Here is a 19,604-nt window from a genome sequence, read left to right as displayed (position 1 = left end):
TACACTGTTAAACTGATTTATGACCTTGTAAAGAAGTAAGCTATATTTGGCATTGCCATTAGGTAACACACAGCTCTGAATAACATCAAGATATCAGGTTACACAAGTTCAAATCAGTCCCTTTGTCAGTAAGCATTTCATACAGTCCTGATCAAACACACTTTTCTAAATACTCTGACAGCTAATACGTATTTCTGGTTCCAGTGTATTTAATTTCATACTTACAGTATAGTATTTCATAGTCTCCTGAGTTTGACATTATATACTTGTTGTCCGGGGACCAGTCAAGGTGTGTAATATAGCTGGAATGTCCCTGAAGAAGAATGCAGTAACACCAATGTGAAACATTTGATTTTAATTGAAAGTGAAGCAGAAGTTGCACCCACAGATGGGAGAGCTAACAGCAAAAAAAAAAAAAAAGTAACATCACCTTCCCACATGCCCCAGGTCGGCTGCAGTTCACTTGTGTGCCTTTAAAGGCTCCTTAGTCCCATTGCCACACTCCCTAACAGCTAAACAAACACAGGCTGGGCATCGTGCCTCTCCAGCTCTCCCTTGTAAAGCCTGGCCCTCTTGGACTCCAGAATGATTTACTCCTAGAAGGCATGATGCTGAAATATGGATGAGCCCCAATTTATACTGGAATTAGGAACATACACATTGCTACTAATTGTGAAAAGCAAGTAACTTGCACAGGATCAGTTTTAGATCCTAACAAAAAAGTGACAGATAGGATTTTTTTATTTCTCTATCCATTTAAAATAACTTCCATTAAATGCACACTCATGCAAATAACCCTTGCTTATCCTAAAAATTTAGGATATCTTGGTTAACAACCACCATTGCAGAAGTGCAGGATCATGGACTGGTGTTACGAGAATACACTTCTAAGCTTGTTGAAAGGCTCTGCTGTGCTTTTTGCATTGCACCATGTTAGCATCAGCTTTTAGAGGTGTCTGCTCTACAGGCACTGGGTCATCTTTATTAAGAATCAAAACCCTTTGGTCTAGTTGCTTAGTTATCACCATTAGGAGCACACTGAGGGTTAAGCACTTGGCCTTGGTTTTAAGGAATAAGAGAGATGCAGCTGGACAGAGTATTTTTTCTGTGCACAAACTTCTTTTGAGGTAACAGAGTAATAATAACAGTAATAATAAAGCTATGAAAGGCTTCTACAGAAGCCACAGATTTATATAAGGTAGGAATCATGGACAACAAATTAATAAAAGTGACATCCATGTCACTCTTCCTCTTCCACCCTTCCATTTCTTCTTACTGTTCCTCTTCCCCTTGTAAGACCATCTATTTTCTCCCTCTCAGAGTCATTCTGCAAGGAAACAAACTGCCACATTCTTGACTGACAGACATCAATCCGTGTCCCTCCCTCAGGGGCATTATGAACAAGATGTCCCCTAAGCCCCCCAGAGGGTCTCTTGGCACAGCCTGCAGCAGCCACACCAGGGCCATGCAGAAGCTCTGCACTGGCTGCTGTACCACCCACCACGCCAGCTTCTTCCACAGAGGACTCTAAGAAACCCTGATTGCTTCCAGAATTACATGTAGAAATACACCCGTGTCCCATCTCCCTGTTCCCAGTCTCTCTGTGAGAGACTGCAAAAACATTTAGGAGAAAAGTTGGCCTTTATGATTTGTTTACTTATGCAGTAGTCTCTGCCTCAAGCAGAGGAACTGTGTATTGACATAACTGCTTTACAGTCATGGGAAAGACATATGATACTGACATGCAAACCTGGTACTAAAAAAAAGTGCACAATCGGCTGGGATTTTTTTCTCCCTCCCTTCTTTTCCAAATCTTCCAATTTGCAATCAAACTCCAACACGGAAAAGAGTTGGTCAGTCATTTACTAAATCCTGACAGACATTTGGCAGCTGTTAAAATTCCTGGGGTGGTGGGGGAGGGAACAAAGCAATTGGCCAGGGGGCTCCAGGCTGCAAAATCCCTTCAGGCAAGTGATCACCAAATGATGAACTGGAGCACAACATTGTTATCATATTTGCAATAGGAGGATCCCATTTTCCATTAAAATCTTTCTTTTGTAGCTGGCCACCAATAAGGCAACATTTTACTCTCTCCTTTTCTGTACCTTTATATACAATGAATGATTCAGATTACTACCAGCTATGAAAACTATCTGACTAAATGGAAACTCCTTCCTCCATTGGCAGTGTTTATCTGTTTCAGACTTCAGTGGTACAAGGTTCAAAATGCCCACAGCCTCTAGGACAGGCACACTAATCACTTCAGTGTACCAAATACTTCAGAGTGGCTGTCTGAAGCCACTCTGTGGCTTTCACCCCACAGCTCCGTGAGTAAATGCCCAGCACTGACTCCTGTTTTGCTAAGGTGTCTCTGATGTAAGGCAAACAGAGACAGCAGCAGCTACCCGGGAACTGCTGACATGCTGGAAGCTCAGCCCCAGCCCACACCTTCACACTGCTGACTGCATAGCTGGAGCCCTCAAAAAACAGCTGCACTAGTCAAAATGGTTGCTTTGGCTCATCTGAAGTTCTGATCACAGCCAACACTATCCCTTGCTGTGGAAAGAGACCCACAGGTCTAGAGACTGGCCTTTCTAGCAGCAGCAGAATGCCTGGCTGTGACTGAGAGGGGATTTAAACCTAACAGCAGGCATACAGCCTTTATGAACCAGCTAATTCTGGTTCAATAGATAAAATCCCTCTGAAAGAATCCAAATAATGCATTCAAGCTGGAAGAAACAACCAGAAGTTAACTACCAGGAGGACTGAGTCATACTATTTGGAGGTCACCCGTGAGGCTACCGAATGACAGAATGCCAGAAGGATGCAGTGCCAGGAGAGTGCTCCGGCTCCTGAGCATGCCTGGGTGTCTCCCTGCTTAGCATCAAGCTGGTATGGGCCTGGCAGGGAGCACAGGGGAGGCGCAGGGCAAGTGAAATTGGATCTGCAGCCTCGCAGTGAGCTCTGGCCGGCAGCTCCACATCGCTGCCTTCTGCACCGGCTGGGAGGGGCAGGGAGCTCAGCCCCGACACAAACCGTGCTGCTGACTCTGTATTCTACATGCAGTCACTCACACTGAAAGGAAAAGCAGAACAGAAATCTGCTTTGAAGCTTTGACACTTCTGCCTGGGTGTAACAATGCTCAATTCTCCCACACCAATTTCTACAAATCTCTTTTCTGCCAAGGCAGCTGGATAGAGGGACATCCAGATGTTGGATTAAATTGCAATATGCTCTCTCCACATACATAATGCATAGAAATAAATGATCTTAAATATCTTCAAAAAGCTCACAAAGGCCTTGAAATACGTAGAAAACTAAATATTATGTATGTTAGGATTAGCCATCTCTGATTTTATACTCTATGGTTAAAAAATAAGTGTTGAGGTGAGACGCTGTACTAAGGTGCAGACATCCATTGCCAGCCCCACTGGGGCCCTGCTCTGAGCTCCCTGTGGGCTCTGCAGGGATGGGGCAAAGCCAGTGCTGCTGCCTGCCTGGCAGCCCTGTGTCCCCACAACAGCTGCACACAGGCTGCTCTGACCCCAATGCTCTAGTGTGTGTCACATTTCAAAGGTGAAATTATTCCTATGACATAATTTGCATATCTCAAGAAGTTTCACTTGTTCTTAATGTAAATATTTTCACTAACCTTGAAAGATAGCTGAACTTAAGGCCAGAATATTATATAACTAAGCACTTATAGAAAAATAGTCTGTCTTTTTAGCACTGGGACAACCTCATCCTATGTAACAATAATAACAGACTCCACAACCCATGGAGATCTATTTACCCTAAATTTAGATCTATTTACCCTGGGGCAGATCCCGCAAGAACAAATTTTGTAGTAACAATTGCAACTGAAAACAATGTATATTTGCAGCTCCCAAGACTACACACCCTAATGGAATTACACCAGCCTAATATTATGTTGGTTCAAGAAGTACTTTACCAATAGGAGGAAAATATCCCCAAACAAATGTAATATTTTCCTTGAAGAAGTTTCAGCATATAGGTGCAAGGCACTTCTCCATTTTACTGATAATTTCCCATTTCAGAGAAACAAGGCAATAATCTGAAAAATTAGTCTTATGAGATGCAAAAGTGATCACTGAACACTAAGAGATGCAGTAGCCATGACAGACTGAAGCTTAAAATCAACCAAATGTTGAAAAAACCCTATAAAACATATAACCAAAAGGGAAAAACATGAATCTGGAAAGAGTTTCACTGCTTAACACCTAAATGTATGTATAACATCAAAACACATTTTACAAGATGTTATAATCATGTAAATGATTATTCATGCTCCAAAACTTACAGTGCATTTTCCATATCTGCTATACTTTCTTCCATTTTCTGTTACTACATAGAGGTAAATAAAGTTGTCGTGGGATCCAACTGCAAGTAAGGTGCCATCTGCAACACAGAATATTTGATATAAGTAAATAGAATGTTTGTTTTGTGAATTTTAATTATTTCAGGTTTATTGCTAAGACAATAGTCTAAATTAAACTACTCCTTATGAATTGTACTGAAGGACTCATAACAGTTTACACTATGTTTCTTTTCAGCTGTATCTGTTTACTTTGTGGCTACGTTTTTTGGACAAGTTCTTTTACTTCTGCTTTTTTTAAAGAATAAGTGTTCAATGGACAGGATATAAACCCTCAGACTGCACCGGATTTCTGAAAGCTGTTGACAGCAGGCAGACTTGAGTTTTATGCACCATAAAAATGCAGAAGAGTATTTAGTCTACAGATAGCTTAACTTTGGAGGTGAGGACTGCAAATAAATCAACACTAAACATACAAAGATCTGGAATTTTCAAACATTATAAGCATTTTTCTATTCTATCTTGTCTCCTTTTAAAAAATATATGTGGACAAGAGCTGCCAAAAATCACAATCAAACACCTCTAAGTGTCAATGAACATCAGTGATTTAAAATAAATTGCTGTGCTTGGCACATGTGGCAGCATCAGAGGAACATTTTCCTCGCTGACACTGCATGTGAGCCAAAAGCAAACAAAAAAAAATTACAAGCGTGTTCTTCCATCCTGTTTTAACAGAGAGGAGTCAGCCTCTGACTATTTGTCATATCTTGTCTGAAGAGGAGACTCAACACTGGTTTGGACTCCATGTAATCCCAGAGCAAACACTTCACAAACAGCTCTGACTTCCAGACAGACACAAACTTAGTTTTATGGGTTTGCATTAACGAACTTGAAAACTAACTAAAAAGGATATTAAAATATCACTGAAATATTAAGCTTTTTACAGACTTTTCTGTTAACCTGTCAACTATTTGAGAACTTTTTTGGGGGGGACCAAAGCTACCATTTACTATGACAGCAGAGTTCAACATGAAGAAAAGGCTGAGAAAGGTGATGGTGATGTTTGCAGTCACAAAATTCCAGGATTTAGTACACACAAACAAATTCGTAAGCAAATCCTCAGTTACACATTAAGCATTTGAAACAATTTTTTCAAAGCTGTGCCTTTTCTAATGCCTGGGGACTAGTTTAACACCATTCAACAGAACATCCATCTGGTTTATCAGAATTATTCTGACTGTCCAAGTCTGCCTACCTACTGAGTAGCGCATCACTGAAAGCTGCTCGTTGCCATCAGTGTGTATTGAAACCAGATCCCTCGTTTCTGCATCCAAAACAAACCACCTAGAGAGAGGAGAATTCCAGTAAGTATCACTTCCACTAAACAAAAAAAAACAAGTAAAAGAGCCATAATTGCTGCCTGCCTTCATCATCTTATGCTAGCCCCTCTAGGGCAGCATAGAGAACATCTGTTTTTAATGGAACACTTTTCTGGTTCACAAAGCAAGACAAGTTTCAGTGAACAATATATGAAAGATTCTAAGTACCATTCAATTTTTCCCCCCTTTCCTGAACACTGTAATAATCACCAAAACGTCTACTGGACAATAAACATGCTACCAAACAGAAAATATGACGGCATCTTATCATCATTATGCCTTAAGCTGAATTTCATTCTACTTCCCTATTTTGGAGATAAGTTTTGAGATAAAAACTGATCTTTCAATTCTTATATAAAGCAAAGTTAAAAAAAAATAGAAGTAGTAGATGTAAGTGGAAAACATTTCTGTACCATTGTGAACACAAATTCTATTCTAGCTTGGTATCTTTCTCTCATTCCTTTTCATTTCTATGAATAATTTTATTAAACTAAGAAGGAATAACCAGCCATTCACTAGAATTTGATGGTTCATAAACTAGCACATTATTTTATATTTCTTGCTTGGATGATTTATAGCTAAGGTAATTAACTGCATTTTTTATTCTTTAACAATAACTTTTAACCTGCAGTTTATTATTTATGAGGCACATCTGAGATGCTTACAAAAACTCACTGGCACACAGACCAAAATGGCCACTGACAATAAGATGTGCAAGAAGGGCAGAAATTGAGCATTTTGCAACAGGTCTGATGCCCACCCAACTCCTAAATACACTGAACAATGCAACACACAGACAATGACCATTTAAAAAAATATGTATTCATACCCACAGATCATGAAGCAGAAGGTGTCAATATGGCTTAATACATTGGAGCTGTACTCAGAATTTAATTTCTTTGCTCCAAACTTCTGCCCTCACAGCCATGAACATATGCCACAAGCAGGTTTCTATCCCTAATGGCAAGTTCAAACACTGTGGAAATGAGCAAGGGAATTCCACCCTCTGTCTCAAAGTGAACTCAGTGGAACATTGCTAAACCTGGGACCATTTATTCCACAGCAAAGTTGTAAAATGAACCCCAGGAACATCAAACATTGCTTTCTATGGGTGGGGATGAGATTCCAGCTTGCGCTCATCCAGGGTCCAACAGATGGGCAACTGGAAAGCAGCCTGGTCCCAATGGCTTAAGACAGCTTGTGGTTAGAGAGCCACATGAAAGAAATTAAACAAAATACACATAGAAAAACCCCCACCCCACATGGCTTGGACTGCTGAATAACCTGTGTGCAAGACAGACAGAACCAGTGGAAACCAGGTAATGTTTACCTGATTTGCCTCTATTGCCTGATTTATTTCCTTGTGGCTCTGTCTTACACTAACCTTGCCCTTCAGCCTTCAGTTTTCTTACCAACATTAACATTTTTGTTAGATTCTTGTTAGTCTTTTTTTCCACAGCGCCTTTGATTACTCATATGCTCAGTACTCAAGATATTCTACATGATTAGTCACAGAAAGATCTAATTCCCTGCAAATAGTACCACTGGAAGCATGGCAAAAGGATCTGAGAAGTGCCTAAAAAAAACTTTCTTAGTTTTCCAGCTGTGCCTTTTTAGCAAGCAGGAGGATCCACAGAAGGAATTAGTACTGCCAAACAACTGATGATCAGGTCCACAGCAGGTATTTATGGAAGTGGTAACAAAACCTGCAGTAGACCCTGTGCAGACAGCCCAAAAGGGGAAATGATACTGGAATATTTATCATGGAAAGTGATATGTGAAAAACCCAGCAAAAGCATGATGTTTGACCTGATAAGAAACACACCACTGTAAAACAACAGACAAGAATAGAGAAAAAGGGCCAAAAGTCAGTTTTCTTTTGATGTCTCAACTTTAACCAACAAATCCAACTTTCTTAGTGTTCCATTCCTTTTCCCTGCCTTACTCACCTCTGTGCTGAAAGCTGAGCAGCACTAGAACAGACACATGCAAGGTTTGGGTTTACTGACTTCTAAACAGATTAGTCTCGTTTAATATTTACTTTAAGATTTTTAGGCTATTAATCAAATTATTAAAATATTTGTTATGGTTTTGAGATTATTTTTTCTTTTGTTAATCGAGATACATGATACAGCCCTCATTCCTTGGGAAATAACTCCCTTGGACCAGATTTTCTGGCACAGAAAGCACTGCATGATGCTGCTGCATAGGCAGTAATTTTAAAACTGTTTTGTTTATCTTGACTCAACTCCATTTATTTCTCATCCACTTATACACTTACCAGGTCTCATTTCAACTCAGTTGCATTTGTATATTTCAAACCCATCATTGAACTATACAATTTCAGAACACACTAAAATGTAATGGTGAAAATATAACTGCTTAAAAACTCTTCTTACTGAAGGTAAAAAAAATAACCCAAAAAACTCCAAGGCCACCATCATAAACTTCTTGAACGCAGTATAAACTCATTGCTTCAAGTAAATTAAAAATAAAAATTTAAACTGAATGTGCCAAACTTAAAACATAACACTAAATGCTCCAGGAGAGGGAAAAAAAAAAAGTCAACCAAAAGCGAGCAACAGACTGGATGCTTTGGCCATGTAACATGCCTTGACTGTGCTTTAATAGGAGTTCAAAAACATCTAAAAACTCTGAAGAAACAGACTGACATTGTTTCCCTTTTACTCATTTAAAGTACTCTTAGGCCTGTATATTCTGCTGTGTTTAATGAAGACAGAAACATTCATTCAATTTAATGTTTATAATTTAAGATGGAAAGGTTCAATGTGGTAATCAAATATACAAGAGCTCAGCAAGGTTTTTACTAGAAGGTAAACTTGGTTTTGTAGCCTGATATTATACCTAATGAATTTAGGGCAAACTGCATCTTCATCTTGAAGGAAACTCCCTAAAAATATTTAGCATTTCATTATTCCAGGAAATTTTAAGGGTGTTGCACATGCTTAGCAGTTTCTAAAAACCAAACTTCAAATGGCTTTTAGGCATGAGGTTAGGGAAAAAAATTCTAGTTGGCAAATTAAACATATAAAAATATTTGCAATTTTCTTACATGCACCAGGCATGATTTTATCATCAAGTTATCAACCATGAGGTATAACTGAAAAACAGAACAAAAATGCTAGTAGATTTAATATGCGTTCCTCTCACCTTTCTAATGCTATGAACAACCTGTTTTTTTTTTTTTAATTGGTATTCCCTTCCTGGGAGATGATGCCAAGCCAGAGTCCGACTATGAAAGAAAGTAACTTTTTTCTCCCACTGTAAGAAGCCCAAGTCAAAAAGACTCAGTTTGTCCTTTGCCTTTGCTTGCAAAGGCACAATCACTTCAGGAAGAACAGGAAAAGTTCTGATACTGAAGTGATACTCTTCAGTGCAGCAGTGTGCCATGCTGAACTCTGTCTTACACAAAAATCAAAATACCAGTCTGTTCACTTGCCTATCCACCTCAGTTTAAAAGGTTGCAAGTATGTTTGATTTGGGAAGGACAAAGATCTGTACTGTACCTGTCTTAAAAAGAAATGTAACGTGCACATAACATTGAAATATATGATACTTGGAACAGACAATAAGGGGTGCTCATAGAAATCCCTGCAAAAAACTAGTTTTAAAAAATGATAAATCAAGATCTGGACTTTCATTTAACACTTCATGTTAAAAAGACCAAACCAGCCTAACAACAACCAGACAATTCTTCTTTGTCTAAGACATATAAGAGGCTCTGCCCTCTTCTGCCATGCTTTATAGGCTCCATAACCTCAAGCAAAAAGAATAAAAAGCAAATGAACTCCAATTATAAGGTGCACTGTACAAAGTGTCTCCTTTGCACTTTCTGTCATCATAGCTCAGCTGGAAGGCGTTTACCTGCCCGAGTGGGTTCCTATGGCAACCACTGCTCCGCTGGGATGGAAATCCGCACAGTGCCCGGGTTCCTGCACGGGAGGCACAGACATGTTACTGCCCTGCTGCATCACCAGGGCCCAGCACCTCTCCTTAGACCAAAGCTGTCCTAAAGGTCTCAGCTGAGCTGACACAGGAAAAACCAATCACTTAGCAGCATGCTAACTCTCAGCTTTTCTCTCAGAGTAACAGTGACATGCACTGCAAGAACACCTTGTGAGTAAAAGGCCAACATTTCTGTTTAAAAAACATTTCTGATTTTGCTTGGATATTAGCAGAGAACTAGCCAAACTACAAAATGAATGACAGTAAGGAAAGGACACCTAAAGCCAAACCTTCACAACAATACCCTCTTCAGATTGTTTGAATAACAGGGGAAAAAAATAAACTGTAACAAGAATAAAGGACTAAGACTTATTCAATTGGCTTGTCAAAATGACATCAAGCAATAGTAACCAGATTACATCTTACATAATGTCTGATGAACCTTGCCAAATTTATCAAAGCTTCAGATAGCTGTTTTTAAAAGCATAACTGTAGGATTTTTGCTTGCAATCAGGTGGGACGAGGTTTCAGAGATTAAATGTTTTTCCCTATTTTCTAGCTTTATATTTAAATTAAAGAGTTGACATACATCTAGCAGCCTGGTCCATTCCAGTGTGTGGTCCACAGAGTTCCACATACAAACTTGCCTATCTTGGGCACATGTTAAAAATAAGTCTTTGAAAGGATGAGATGCCAGTCCCCAGAGTTCATCTGTATGTCCCTAGAAAGAAACCACATGTGATTTAACAATTAATAAAATTAAGATTCTTAAAATAACACACCAGAAAATCTTCACATTTTTGGGTTACATTTAAAAAAACCACGTTATGCTCACCTGTACTTCTACTACGAAACCATCGTTAAACGTTCCCCGCAAAACAAAGTTTCGTGAAGTACCCACTAAAAACTGATCAGCTTTTCCTTCTGCTACTGCTCTGATTGTTCCATACTGGTCAGGAACCTGGGAAAAGAAACATCTGTCAAACCACATCAGGCATCCTGACAGATCACAAATAGAGCACAGTGACAGTATCAGAACTGGAGTTCTCTCAGTAAAAAGGAACAATCCAATTATTATAACTTCGATCAGGGCTTGACCTGAAACCTCCCCCATCTATTTGTTCAGTGCAGGCATACAACATCTTATTCCAAGACAATCACAGTTATATCATTTTAATAACTTCAGTAGAAAAAAATTACAAATTAAATTACACAGCTTTTAAGTGTCAAATTCACTAAACAAATGGACTCCACAGCCTTACAACTCATCTTATAAGGAAAGGCATAATACACAGTTACTATTTACTTTCCAAAACAGGTTTTGAAAACCAAGAAAAATCTTGTAGCACACAGTAAATGCTTCCTGATTTTCTTAATGTTTCCTGATGAGCCTAAAGTAAATATTCATATGCCTTATGTTAGCAATGATTCTTAATTTTAATGACTGTTTATTGCAGGCTTGAATTCTAAGACACTGCTTTTTTTTTTTTTTACAGTGTGCAATTGTTTGTTTTCTAAATTATTTCATATGAGAAAATACATTAAGTGATAACATAACAAGATATAAAAATCAATCTGTCAGGACTCTGGTAACGTAAAAATTAGCTTTAACATAACATTATTAACAAAATGAAAACAGACACTGTTGAATATGAATAGAGTGTGTTACTTAAGCCTAGGAATTGTATATGATAGTGGTTACCTTCACTGCCATGTTTTCTAATGGCAGTAGTAGATGCAAGGCAGTAACAAATCCTAGACTGAACTGAAGTATTAAGAAAAAAATGCTACTAAAAATGCAAAATAGGTAAGTGGAGTAAAACAGAGTTTAAAGAACTGTTTAAGGAGAACACATTATTTCAAGATAAGGGAAAACCCAAGTTTTTATAATCCAAAATGCATGACCTTTTCCAAGTCATGCTCACTGACCTAGCACTGCCATATTGCCAAATCACAAAGAACAGACATATTCACTGAGCACCCGGTTTAGGATAAATTTAAAAGAAGTTCCTCATCATAGCTTATTAATCATCAATTATTACAGAATTCCAATATGTATTCTGCCCCTTGTTTATCTTATGTCAAATGTTCTACTAAAACCCTCAAATGCTGGTGACATTGTCTTTCTCCAGAGAGGCAAACTTTTAAAAACACAGGTAATACTAAAGAATATCCTCAAACATACTCTCAAACAGGATGAATTAAAAAAACCCCAAACAACTAAGGAAGGGTTTTGAAGAAAGAAAACCCTTAACATTTCTGTTCAATTTAAACACAGGAGAACCGAAGCCTCATATACGCTCATTTATAGGCTAAAATTTAAACACTTTTATAATAAAACATTGTCATCCACTGAAAAAACAGCAACCAGAAGGCTGCATCCTAACTTCCCCTACTAAGAGTGGGGAAGGGTCTATCTTGCTAGCCAATACCTTCTTCAAGGCAATTTCCTTGTCACTCTTGCTTTCTTACCTCAATTTCCCTTTCAGGATTCAAATCATGATCCCACAGGATGATCTTTCGGTCTTTCCCACCTCCAGTTAGCAGCATTCCATTCCTCATTTGACACAGTGTGAACACACTGCCATCATGAGCTTTGATTTGTTTGCTTATCTGATATACTCCTATTAGCACAAAAAAGAAAATAAGAAAGAACACTACTCATTTTTTTACCTGCGGTTTACGAGAAGCTCTGCCTTTAGGCAGAAGAATAAAGGAAGTGTATAATAATAATTACATTTGGACTGTCAGGCTCTTAGTATTGCAAACACAAGGTGGTAGTGTTTTCTTACAGGATAAAAAGATAAAACAAAGGGCCCTCCTTTCTCAAGAAAAACTCTTTTAGATTGACTGTCCTACAAAATGTGAAGGCAAAACCAAAACCAACAACTGGTAGAATGCTTTCATTTCTCTGCTTTCCAAAGGAACACAGTTTTTCCAGATGCAAGAGAAACTGTCTTTTAGAGTCAAAAAATATTTAGCAAGTCATTATTAGAAAATAAGTAAAGCTACTTTATTTAAAGAAACTAGAAGACTTGTTGTCTATAGTCTTTTGGGAATAAAAGGCCAATTATTTATAGCAAAGTTTCCAGGATGCATGAACCTAATATCTAAAGCTGGATATGTGCTGCCACACATAAAAATAGTACAACCAGCATTTGGCATCTATCAAGACAGCAGTCTACCCAAAGGAAAATACTTGGAAGCATGAAAGAGATGAGAAAATTAAACAACAAGGGTAGCAAAAGAAGCCTTTTGCATCCTCATTGGGTCTTCACATCAAAAGAACTGCTGTTGGAAAATTAAAAAAAACTAAACAAAAGATTCTGGTGGTGCATATTTTCAAATAGCAATCACAGAAAAAGTGGAGCAGCACCCAGCTATGAGCTGAACTTTGCTGACTCTGCCTCAAGTCAGTTCAAATCAATGTGCTCTCACTGTGAAAGGGAGTATGAGATCAAGTCCTGTGACCAATCTAATGTGATAAACCAACTAAAAACCCCACCGTCAGTTAAGCCAACATAAATAAATATTCTATCTGATAATGCTTAGGGTTATAGTGAAAAAAGGTTATTTTTGCACAAGAAATTAAAAATTAAATATCAGATATTATGTTGAATAACTTTTCCACTGCAGTTAACTTGAAAGATGAAAAAAAGATTTACCTACAAAATCAGACTTACTGTTAAAAATGTACTTTTTACATGAATGTTTTCCTGGCATACCAATTTAAACCAGAGTGTTTGAAATAGCTGCCAAGTAAAATGAATTATCATTGAATTTATGAGGGCTCAACTGTGCCAGGTCTGCATATGTTGGGTAACAAATAATTTTCCTTTCTTTTGCACAAAAGCTTTTGCTCTAAAGAGTTAGTTCAATTTCAAATTTCAAAGTTTTTTTTTTTAAAGTATATCAAGACTTGAGGGTCTGCTAAACCAGAAACTGTTATTCATGTAACTGCTACAACAAAGCATTTTAATTGTACTTCACATACTAGTCCTATTAATGTCAGCTCCACCATTTAATGGAATTCCTATGAGACTAAGCATGGTGCAACACAAGCCTTAAGAGGCAAAGGCAGCCTGCAGAATCCCTAAACTGATCCTACAGCCTTTTTCAAATCACCAGATCAAAGGAAAGCTGATTAACCACATTTTTTAAAAATGCAAAACATTTAGATAAAGTAGTTTTCATTCATTTCATGCACAGTGTCATTAATTATAGAGAAATTCCAGACTGCTCTTAAGTCAGCAAATTCATAGGACTTGTAGGATTTTAGTACCACCTGTTACTGACAGGAAGTGTATGCTCTATTTCTCTATTCCTATTTCTCTATTCCTTCCCCAGGCCTATTTCTCTATTCCTTCCCTAATGCCAACCTTTATGTTTGTCTTCTACAGACTATGCAAAATCTGTGATTAACCCCAAACATCTCCTACCTTTAGCTCCTTTTCCTGGAGTAGCTTCTACAGTAGTTTTGCCCCATATAAGTATTATCCCACCTGAGTCTCCAGTGAGCACATCACCATTTCCCAAGAAAGCCAAACATTGAACAAATTTGGGTTTCTCATATTTCTGAAACAAAATAAGTAAGAGAACGGGATAATTGCTCGTACTCGTTACATAATTAGAATAATGCACCCACATTCTTACACCCTGCATACACACAAGCAGAATTTAGCTTTTTTTTGTATGTTTACCTCTCTGATCAGACAGTACACGGTAACAACGAAGCAAATGTACAGAAAATGTGATTTCCAATGATTTAAAACTGTCCTGATATCAAGATATTTTTACCCCAAATATCCCTTGCTTCCTTGATAACGAATTGCCACTCCAGGTCCAGAAAAATATATGAGATTTGCCACATGTTATTATGGTATTTGCATCAGTGGGATGGAATTCCACAGCAAGAACAACTTCATTTGTAGTCTGAAATAATAACAGAAATAATATTTATTCAGATAGGACATTGACTTCTAGAAACACATGCAAACCCCCAAGTTTCAGAACAGAGATATGTAAAACTAGAGAGCTCATTGTATGCTTGAAAGTTTTTTTTAAGTGTTCTGTGCTAAGTCAGCTGTCTGAATGACTGCACATATAATTTTATATATATTGATTTTTCACATACATAACAGATCTTTATTAAACTTCAGTTACACAAGTTAGGATTTTACAATCCCTTTTAAATCACAAAAAGCTTCTGCTCTCTCGAATAGCTAAGACTTCTGCCAAGGACAATGAATAATGCATAAAAGACACTTGTTTGGATTGAAAACCCTGCTTAGTTTTTGACTATTTGCTATTCTGGATAAAAAAGCTGTGACAGAGGCAAGTAAGACAACAATAATATTGTAGGATTATATCCATCATTCTCTTTCTGAAATTCTGTAAAGATTCTTTTGGGTTCTTTGCTTCCTTTCCTCCTCACAAAGAAGAAAAAGAGAAGTCTGCATAACTCAAAACTTTGAAACATAGAGTCCCACCTTTGTATTTTTACTGGCTGCATGTACTTTTACTGAATTACTAATATCTTAAAGTATTTCATATTTTACCAATAGATTTTATAAACATAACAAACTGACTGGTCATTTACTTAACTTCTAATATATATTCAACCAAACTGTCTTTGAAGATAGTTCCAATCTCCTGCAGGCAGTGACAACAGAACAAGAAAGTAAATGCATTTATTTCTACAGGATTTCAAAACAGGCTGCCCAGAGAGGTTGTGGAATCTCCTTCTCTGGAGGTACTGAACACCTGCGTGGGCAGCATCCTGTGCAACCTGCTCTAGGTGAACCTGCTTTGGCTTGGGGCTTGGGCAGGTGATCTCCAGCAGTGCCCTCCAACCCCAGCTGCTCTGCGATCTATACATAAGCATGCTGTTAAGCCACGTCTTTGAGAGCAATTTTTCTGACTTCACAACTTTTGGCTTACTTTAAAGAACAATTTTTGATGTTCATAGCCATATTTATTAAATTATGTTTCTCACAGAGTTTTCACAGGAGCAAATCTGCTGTGTCAAAAAAATCATTTGGAAATTAAGGCCTGAAAACTTTAATGGAGTTCAGCTAAGAAACAGCTTTTGTTTCGCATCCCAGCTCAAGGGATGCAACTCTGCTCACACCATCTTCTGTGGAAGGTGCTTAAGATACTGTAAGACCAACCCCTAGATGTGAATAAGTTCTGAAGGGCAAGCTGTCCCTGCCAAATAATTTTTAGCCAATTCTGAAACACCAAGGAACTCCCCTGAGTGAAAAAACAGTCAAAACATAACGTCAGTGAACGGGAAATACAAGGCATATGCCAAATAGTTTCACATAAATATCAAAAAGGAAATGAAAATACTGTTAAAGAATTAAATTAAAACTTGTAGTATACAGTTAGTATTGGTCAACATAATCTAGAGAAAATAGGTCAAACCAACATGATTTTGTTACCTGAAATGGCAAGTTTGTAATGATATAGACATATATGCTTGTCAAGCATGATTTCTAAAAACAGACAAATAGTTCCACATGCATGAAATATTTGCTTGCTTGGAAACACAAGGATTGGGTATTCCCAGGGAAATCAACTTTATCTGAGCACTGAGTGCAGCATCTCTGAAAACATCTCACTGCTCTGAAATTTGGAAAGTTTCAAAAAGAAAAGTGGACATGACTGCAATCCATGAAAGTACTTAGGACTTCAAATGAGAAGAGACACACACTGACAATCAATAATCGGAATTTGATTCAGACAAAATTGAAATGTGGAATGTTTAGAAGTAGTTTATTTTTTTAACCACTACAGACTGAATCGTCAGTTTAGTTTCTTTAAGTTCCCAGGATTTTTTTTTTTTAATTAAGAAACCATTAGACAATTGCTTCATTTGCATTGGCTTTTAAGGATGAGTAAAATGCAATTCCAAACCCTTCAATATTCAAACCATTTCCAATAAACAAGTAAGAATACATTTCTGTGGAACCCTTAAACAAGCCATCAGTATTACACAGTTGCAGTTTCCAAGTAAGATCAAAAGCTTTTCTCACAAACTTGTATTTATAGGAATAAAACCACTTGTATTTCAGAATGTTCATGTGCAAAAATTACCTTTATCTCTGCTATTTTTGATTTCCTCTGCCAATCCCACACAGTAAGCATATGCTCATTAGAGTCATCAATTACACACAAATGAGTACCAGAATCCTAAAGGAAAAATAAAAAAAAAAAAGTAGTACAGACAAAGTACTGACAAACAGGGCAGGGTAGAGGTATTTAAAAAAATCCACAAAAGTAGAAATATAAATTAACAAAGTCCTTTTAAAGTAATTACAACCTCAATATATATAGGGAATTATCCTTTTTTTCTTTCTTAGAAACAGACATAAATTTTTGTATAATCTCATAAAAAATGATCATCCTTCAAATAACACTCTAGGAAAGCTTTAGAAGCATCTTACCAAGTCTTTACTCTGGTTTTGTTTGTTTTTATGCTAGGTTTTTTGTTTGTGCTTTTTTTTCTTGTTTGCAATTTCATGCTGACAGCAAAGAGATTTCTTTTGCTATTCTTATAAATATTTTGTTTTTCCTCTGGTCTCAGAGGACAGACACACAGCTCCACTTGTGGTTTTTCTCCCTAAATGCCACCATCACATACACACAACTACATTATCAGATTCTGTAAGCATAGTTTTTTCCTTATGGGTCATAAAACACCAGCAGTTTCATCATGTAGTTGGTAAAACTGCGGCCAAGGTAAGACTTTCTGAATAAAACAGTGTTTACAGAGGAGGTAGAGCAGCATCTTCAGTATTAAATAACTGAAACCACTTACTTTGAATAACTTTACAACAAAATGGTAAATATATGGCTACACGTAATTAAAGGAACAGAGAAAAAAAAAATCTCAAAACCATACTTATTCCCAGCAATGCATACTTGCACAAACCAGCTGTTTCAAGGACATTTGTAGAAAGACTTGGAGAAGACTTAAATTATCATGAAGTTGATTCTTGAACTTCATTCTCTAACAAATTATGAAAATAGAAGTGGCTAAAGCTATTATTCCCAAGCACTATTCTGAGCAGTAATATGCAAATATACATGTGAATTATTAGGTGGGAAGGAACCTTGAAGACAGCATTGGCACTGTACGCAGCTCTTGGGGGGGTTAATAAATCCTGCAGTAAAAAACCAGTTCTAGATATTGCACACAAACTGTTTCAGTCTAGTGAGCAATCATGTGAGACTGTAATAAGAAATCTAATTCAGTTTCAAGTGCAAAACAGAATCAATAAAAACTAAAACCCAGTCCCCAAAAAATTCCCTGCTTTTAAAATGATGGAATGCACTCTTATTCACACTGAAAAAGATCTCTCTCCAAGTATGTAAATTTCATTGGTTTGTTGGAGTGACAGGAGTGCCAGGACTCCTTTCACATTATGTACTGAAACACAGAATGTACTATATCTAACACAGCAACATTTCAATGCTATGAAATTTCTTTCAATTGCTTTCTTTATTCCAATTGCTAAGTGAAACTGCAGCAAGAGAGTGCAGGAATTTCTTTTCAACAGGTCACCCAGAGACACTGCTGAGTTTCCATTCTGGGAGGTTCCCAGAAGCCAGCTGGACCACAGCCTGAGCAGCCTGCTCTGACAGAACCTGCTGTAAGCAGGACAGTGCATGAGGTGATCTCCAGACATCCCTTCCCACTTCAGCTGTCCTATAAATCTCTTCCTCTATTAGCAAAATACTGCAGACATTGTTTTTCTGCAATTTCTGTTTTTTACTGATATGAATTCCTCATCATGGAATGCAAGAATCCAGCCTGGGTTTTCAGGAGGTCTGATATGTCTCAGTCTTTTGGCAAAAATGCAGTGGCAGCTTAAAGATTAAAATATGCCCATATTTTACAAAAAAAAACCAAAACCAAACCCAACTAATTTCCAAATTTGAAATGAGAACTTTCTGAATGCCAAGCAGCGCATCTCCATGTGCTACTAATTTTTCCTGATAAATTCTATGGGTCCAGTAACAAAGACCTCTATTTATTTGCTGTGTAAAAGAAGAGGCAAAAAGTGAACAAGCTATTCCTTGGGAAAAAATAGTACAAGATAATGTGAGGGTTTTTTTTTTTAATTTCCTGTTGGTGGACAAAAACCTACTCCAGCTGTGAAAGCAAAAAGTTAACCCTCCTATCAGAACTCACTAAATTTTGTCTTCACAAACCTCACAAACAAATTTGTTTTTAACATCAAAATAAAAAGAACCAAGCTCCTCACAAACAAAACCAAACCACCAAACCCAGCGTGGACTTCAATTTCTACTTTTTTGCCTGCTATTTATTTATCGTGCTGTTTGGTTTTACATGTGCCATTTCCTGTTTTCCCAGCTGTCAGCTGCTTTCAGAAAGTATACAGAAACTTTAGTGACACACTTTTAATATCAAAAGAGATCAGCTACACAACAACATGGAGAATTTTCAGAGGTTTTCTCCCCATTTCCATAGGACCTGCTGTGGAATGGCATGGCGCCCATCTTACCGCTTTGGAGAAATCCAAGCAGCCCACTCCGCGCTCAAAGGTGCCGAGGCCGATCACCTGCAGCGTGGCCAGGCTCACCGAGTCCCACACTCTGACATGGGGCTGCAGGGACTGCGTGGGAAGCACAGACAGGTCACAGCAGGGAAACACAGGGTGCTGCCTGCACTACAGACTGCAGGGTAAAGGCACAGTGACCTGTGCTGGTCATGCTGCTGGGCACTACCCTCAAAGCCTAAAGGGGACGGGCAAGGCAATGCTGTTCCTTCTGTCTGGGCTACCAGCGTGGCAGCGGAGCCGTCGAGGCAGAAGAGTGGCATTTGGTAGTTGTTGGAAATGCTTTAACCAATTCAAGGAAGTGAATAAATAATGGAAGAGTCATCTTGCATTTGA

At 37.9% G+C, this 19,604-nt stretch overlaps 1 protein-coding gene across 5 annotated transcripts in view; it reads right to left on the bottom strand.

Annotated features, from left to right (window-relative positions):
* The window catches only part of EML4 (EMAP like 4), a 147,847-nt gene that overhangs the window by 8,911 nt on the left and 119,332 nt on the right, over positions 1-19,604 (bottom strand). For all 5 annotated transcript variants that reach the window (XM_030944913.1, XM_030944915.1, XM_030944914.1 and 2 more), the window contains 11 exons: positions 19,215-19,325; positions 16,780-16,875; positions 14,479-14,613; positions 14,121-14,256; positions 12,154-12,305; positions 10,517-10,642; positions 10,271-10,402; positions 9,601-9,668; positions 5,592-5,680; positions 4,322-4,419; positions 226-313 (listed from right to left, as the gene is read on the bottom strand). In XM_030944913.1, the coding sequence (XP_030800773.1) occupies positions 226-313; positions 4,322-4,419; positions 5,592-5,680; positions 9,601-9,668; positions 10,271-10,402; positions 10,517-10,642; positions 12,154-12,305; positions 14,121-14,256; positions 14,479-14,613; positions 16,780-16,875; positions 19,215-19,325 (1,231 nt within the window). The remainder of the gene's footprint in view (positions 1-225; positions 314-4,321; positions 4,420-5,591; positions 5,681-9,600; positions 9,669-10,270; positions 10,403-10,516; positions 10,643-12,153; positions 12,306-14,120; positions 14,257-14,478; positions 14,614-16,779; positions 16,876-19,214; positions 19,326-19,604) is intronic.

This window comes from Camarhynchus parvulus, chromosome 3, assembly GCF_901933205.1.
Source record: "Camarhynchus parvulus chromosome 3, STF_HiC, whole genome shotgun sequence".
Classification (NCBI taxonomy): domain Eukaryota; kingdom Metazoa; phylum Chordata; class Aves; order Passeriformes; family Thraupidae; genus Camarhynchus; species Camarhynchus parvulus.
The sequence above is the reverse complement of the archived record's forward strand: the minus strand, read 5'-3'. Positions and strand labels throughout refer to the sequence as shown.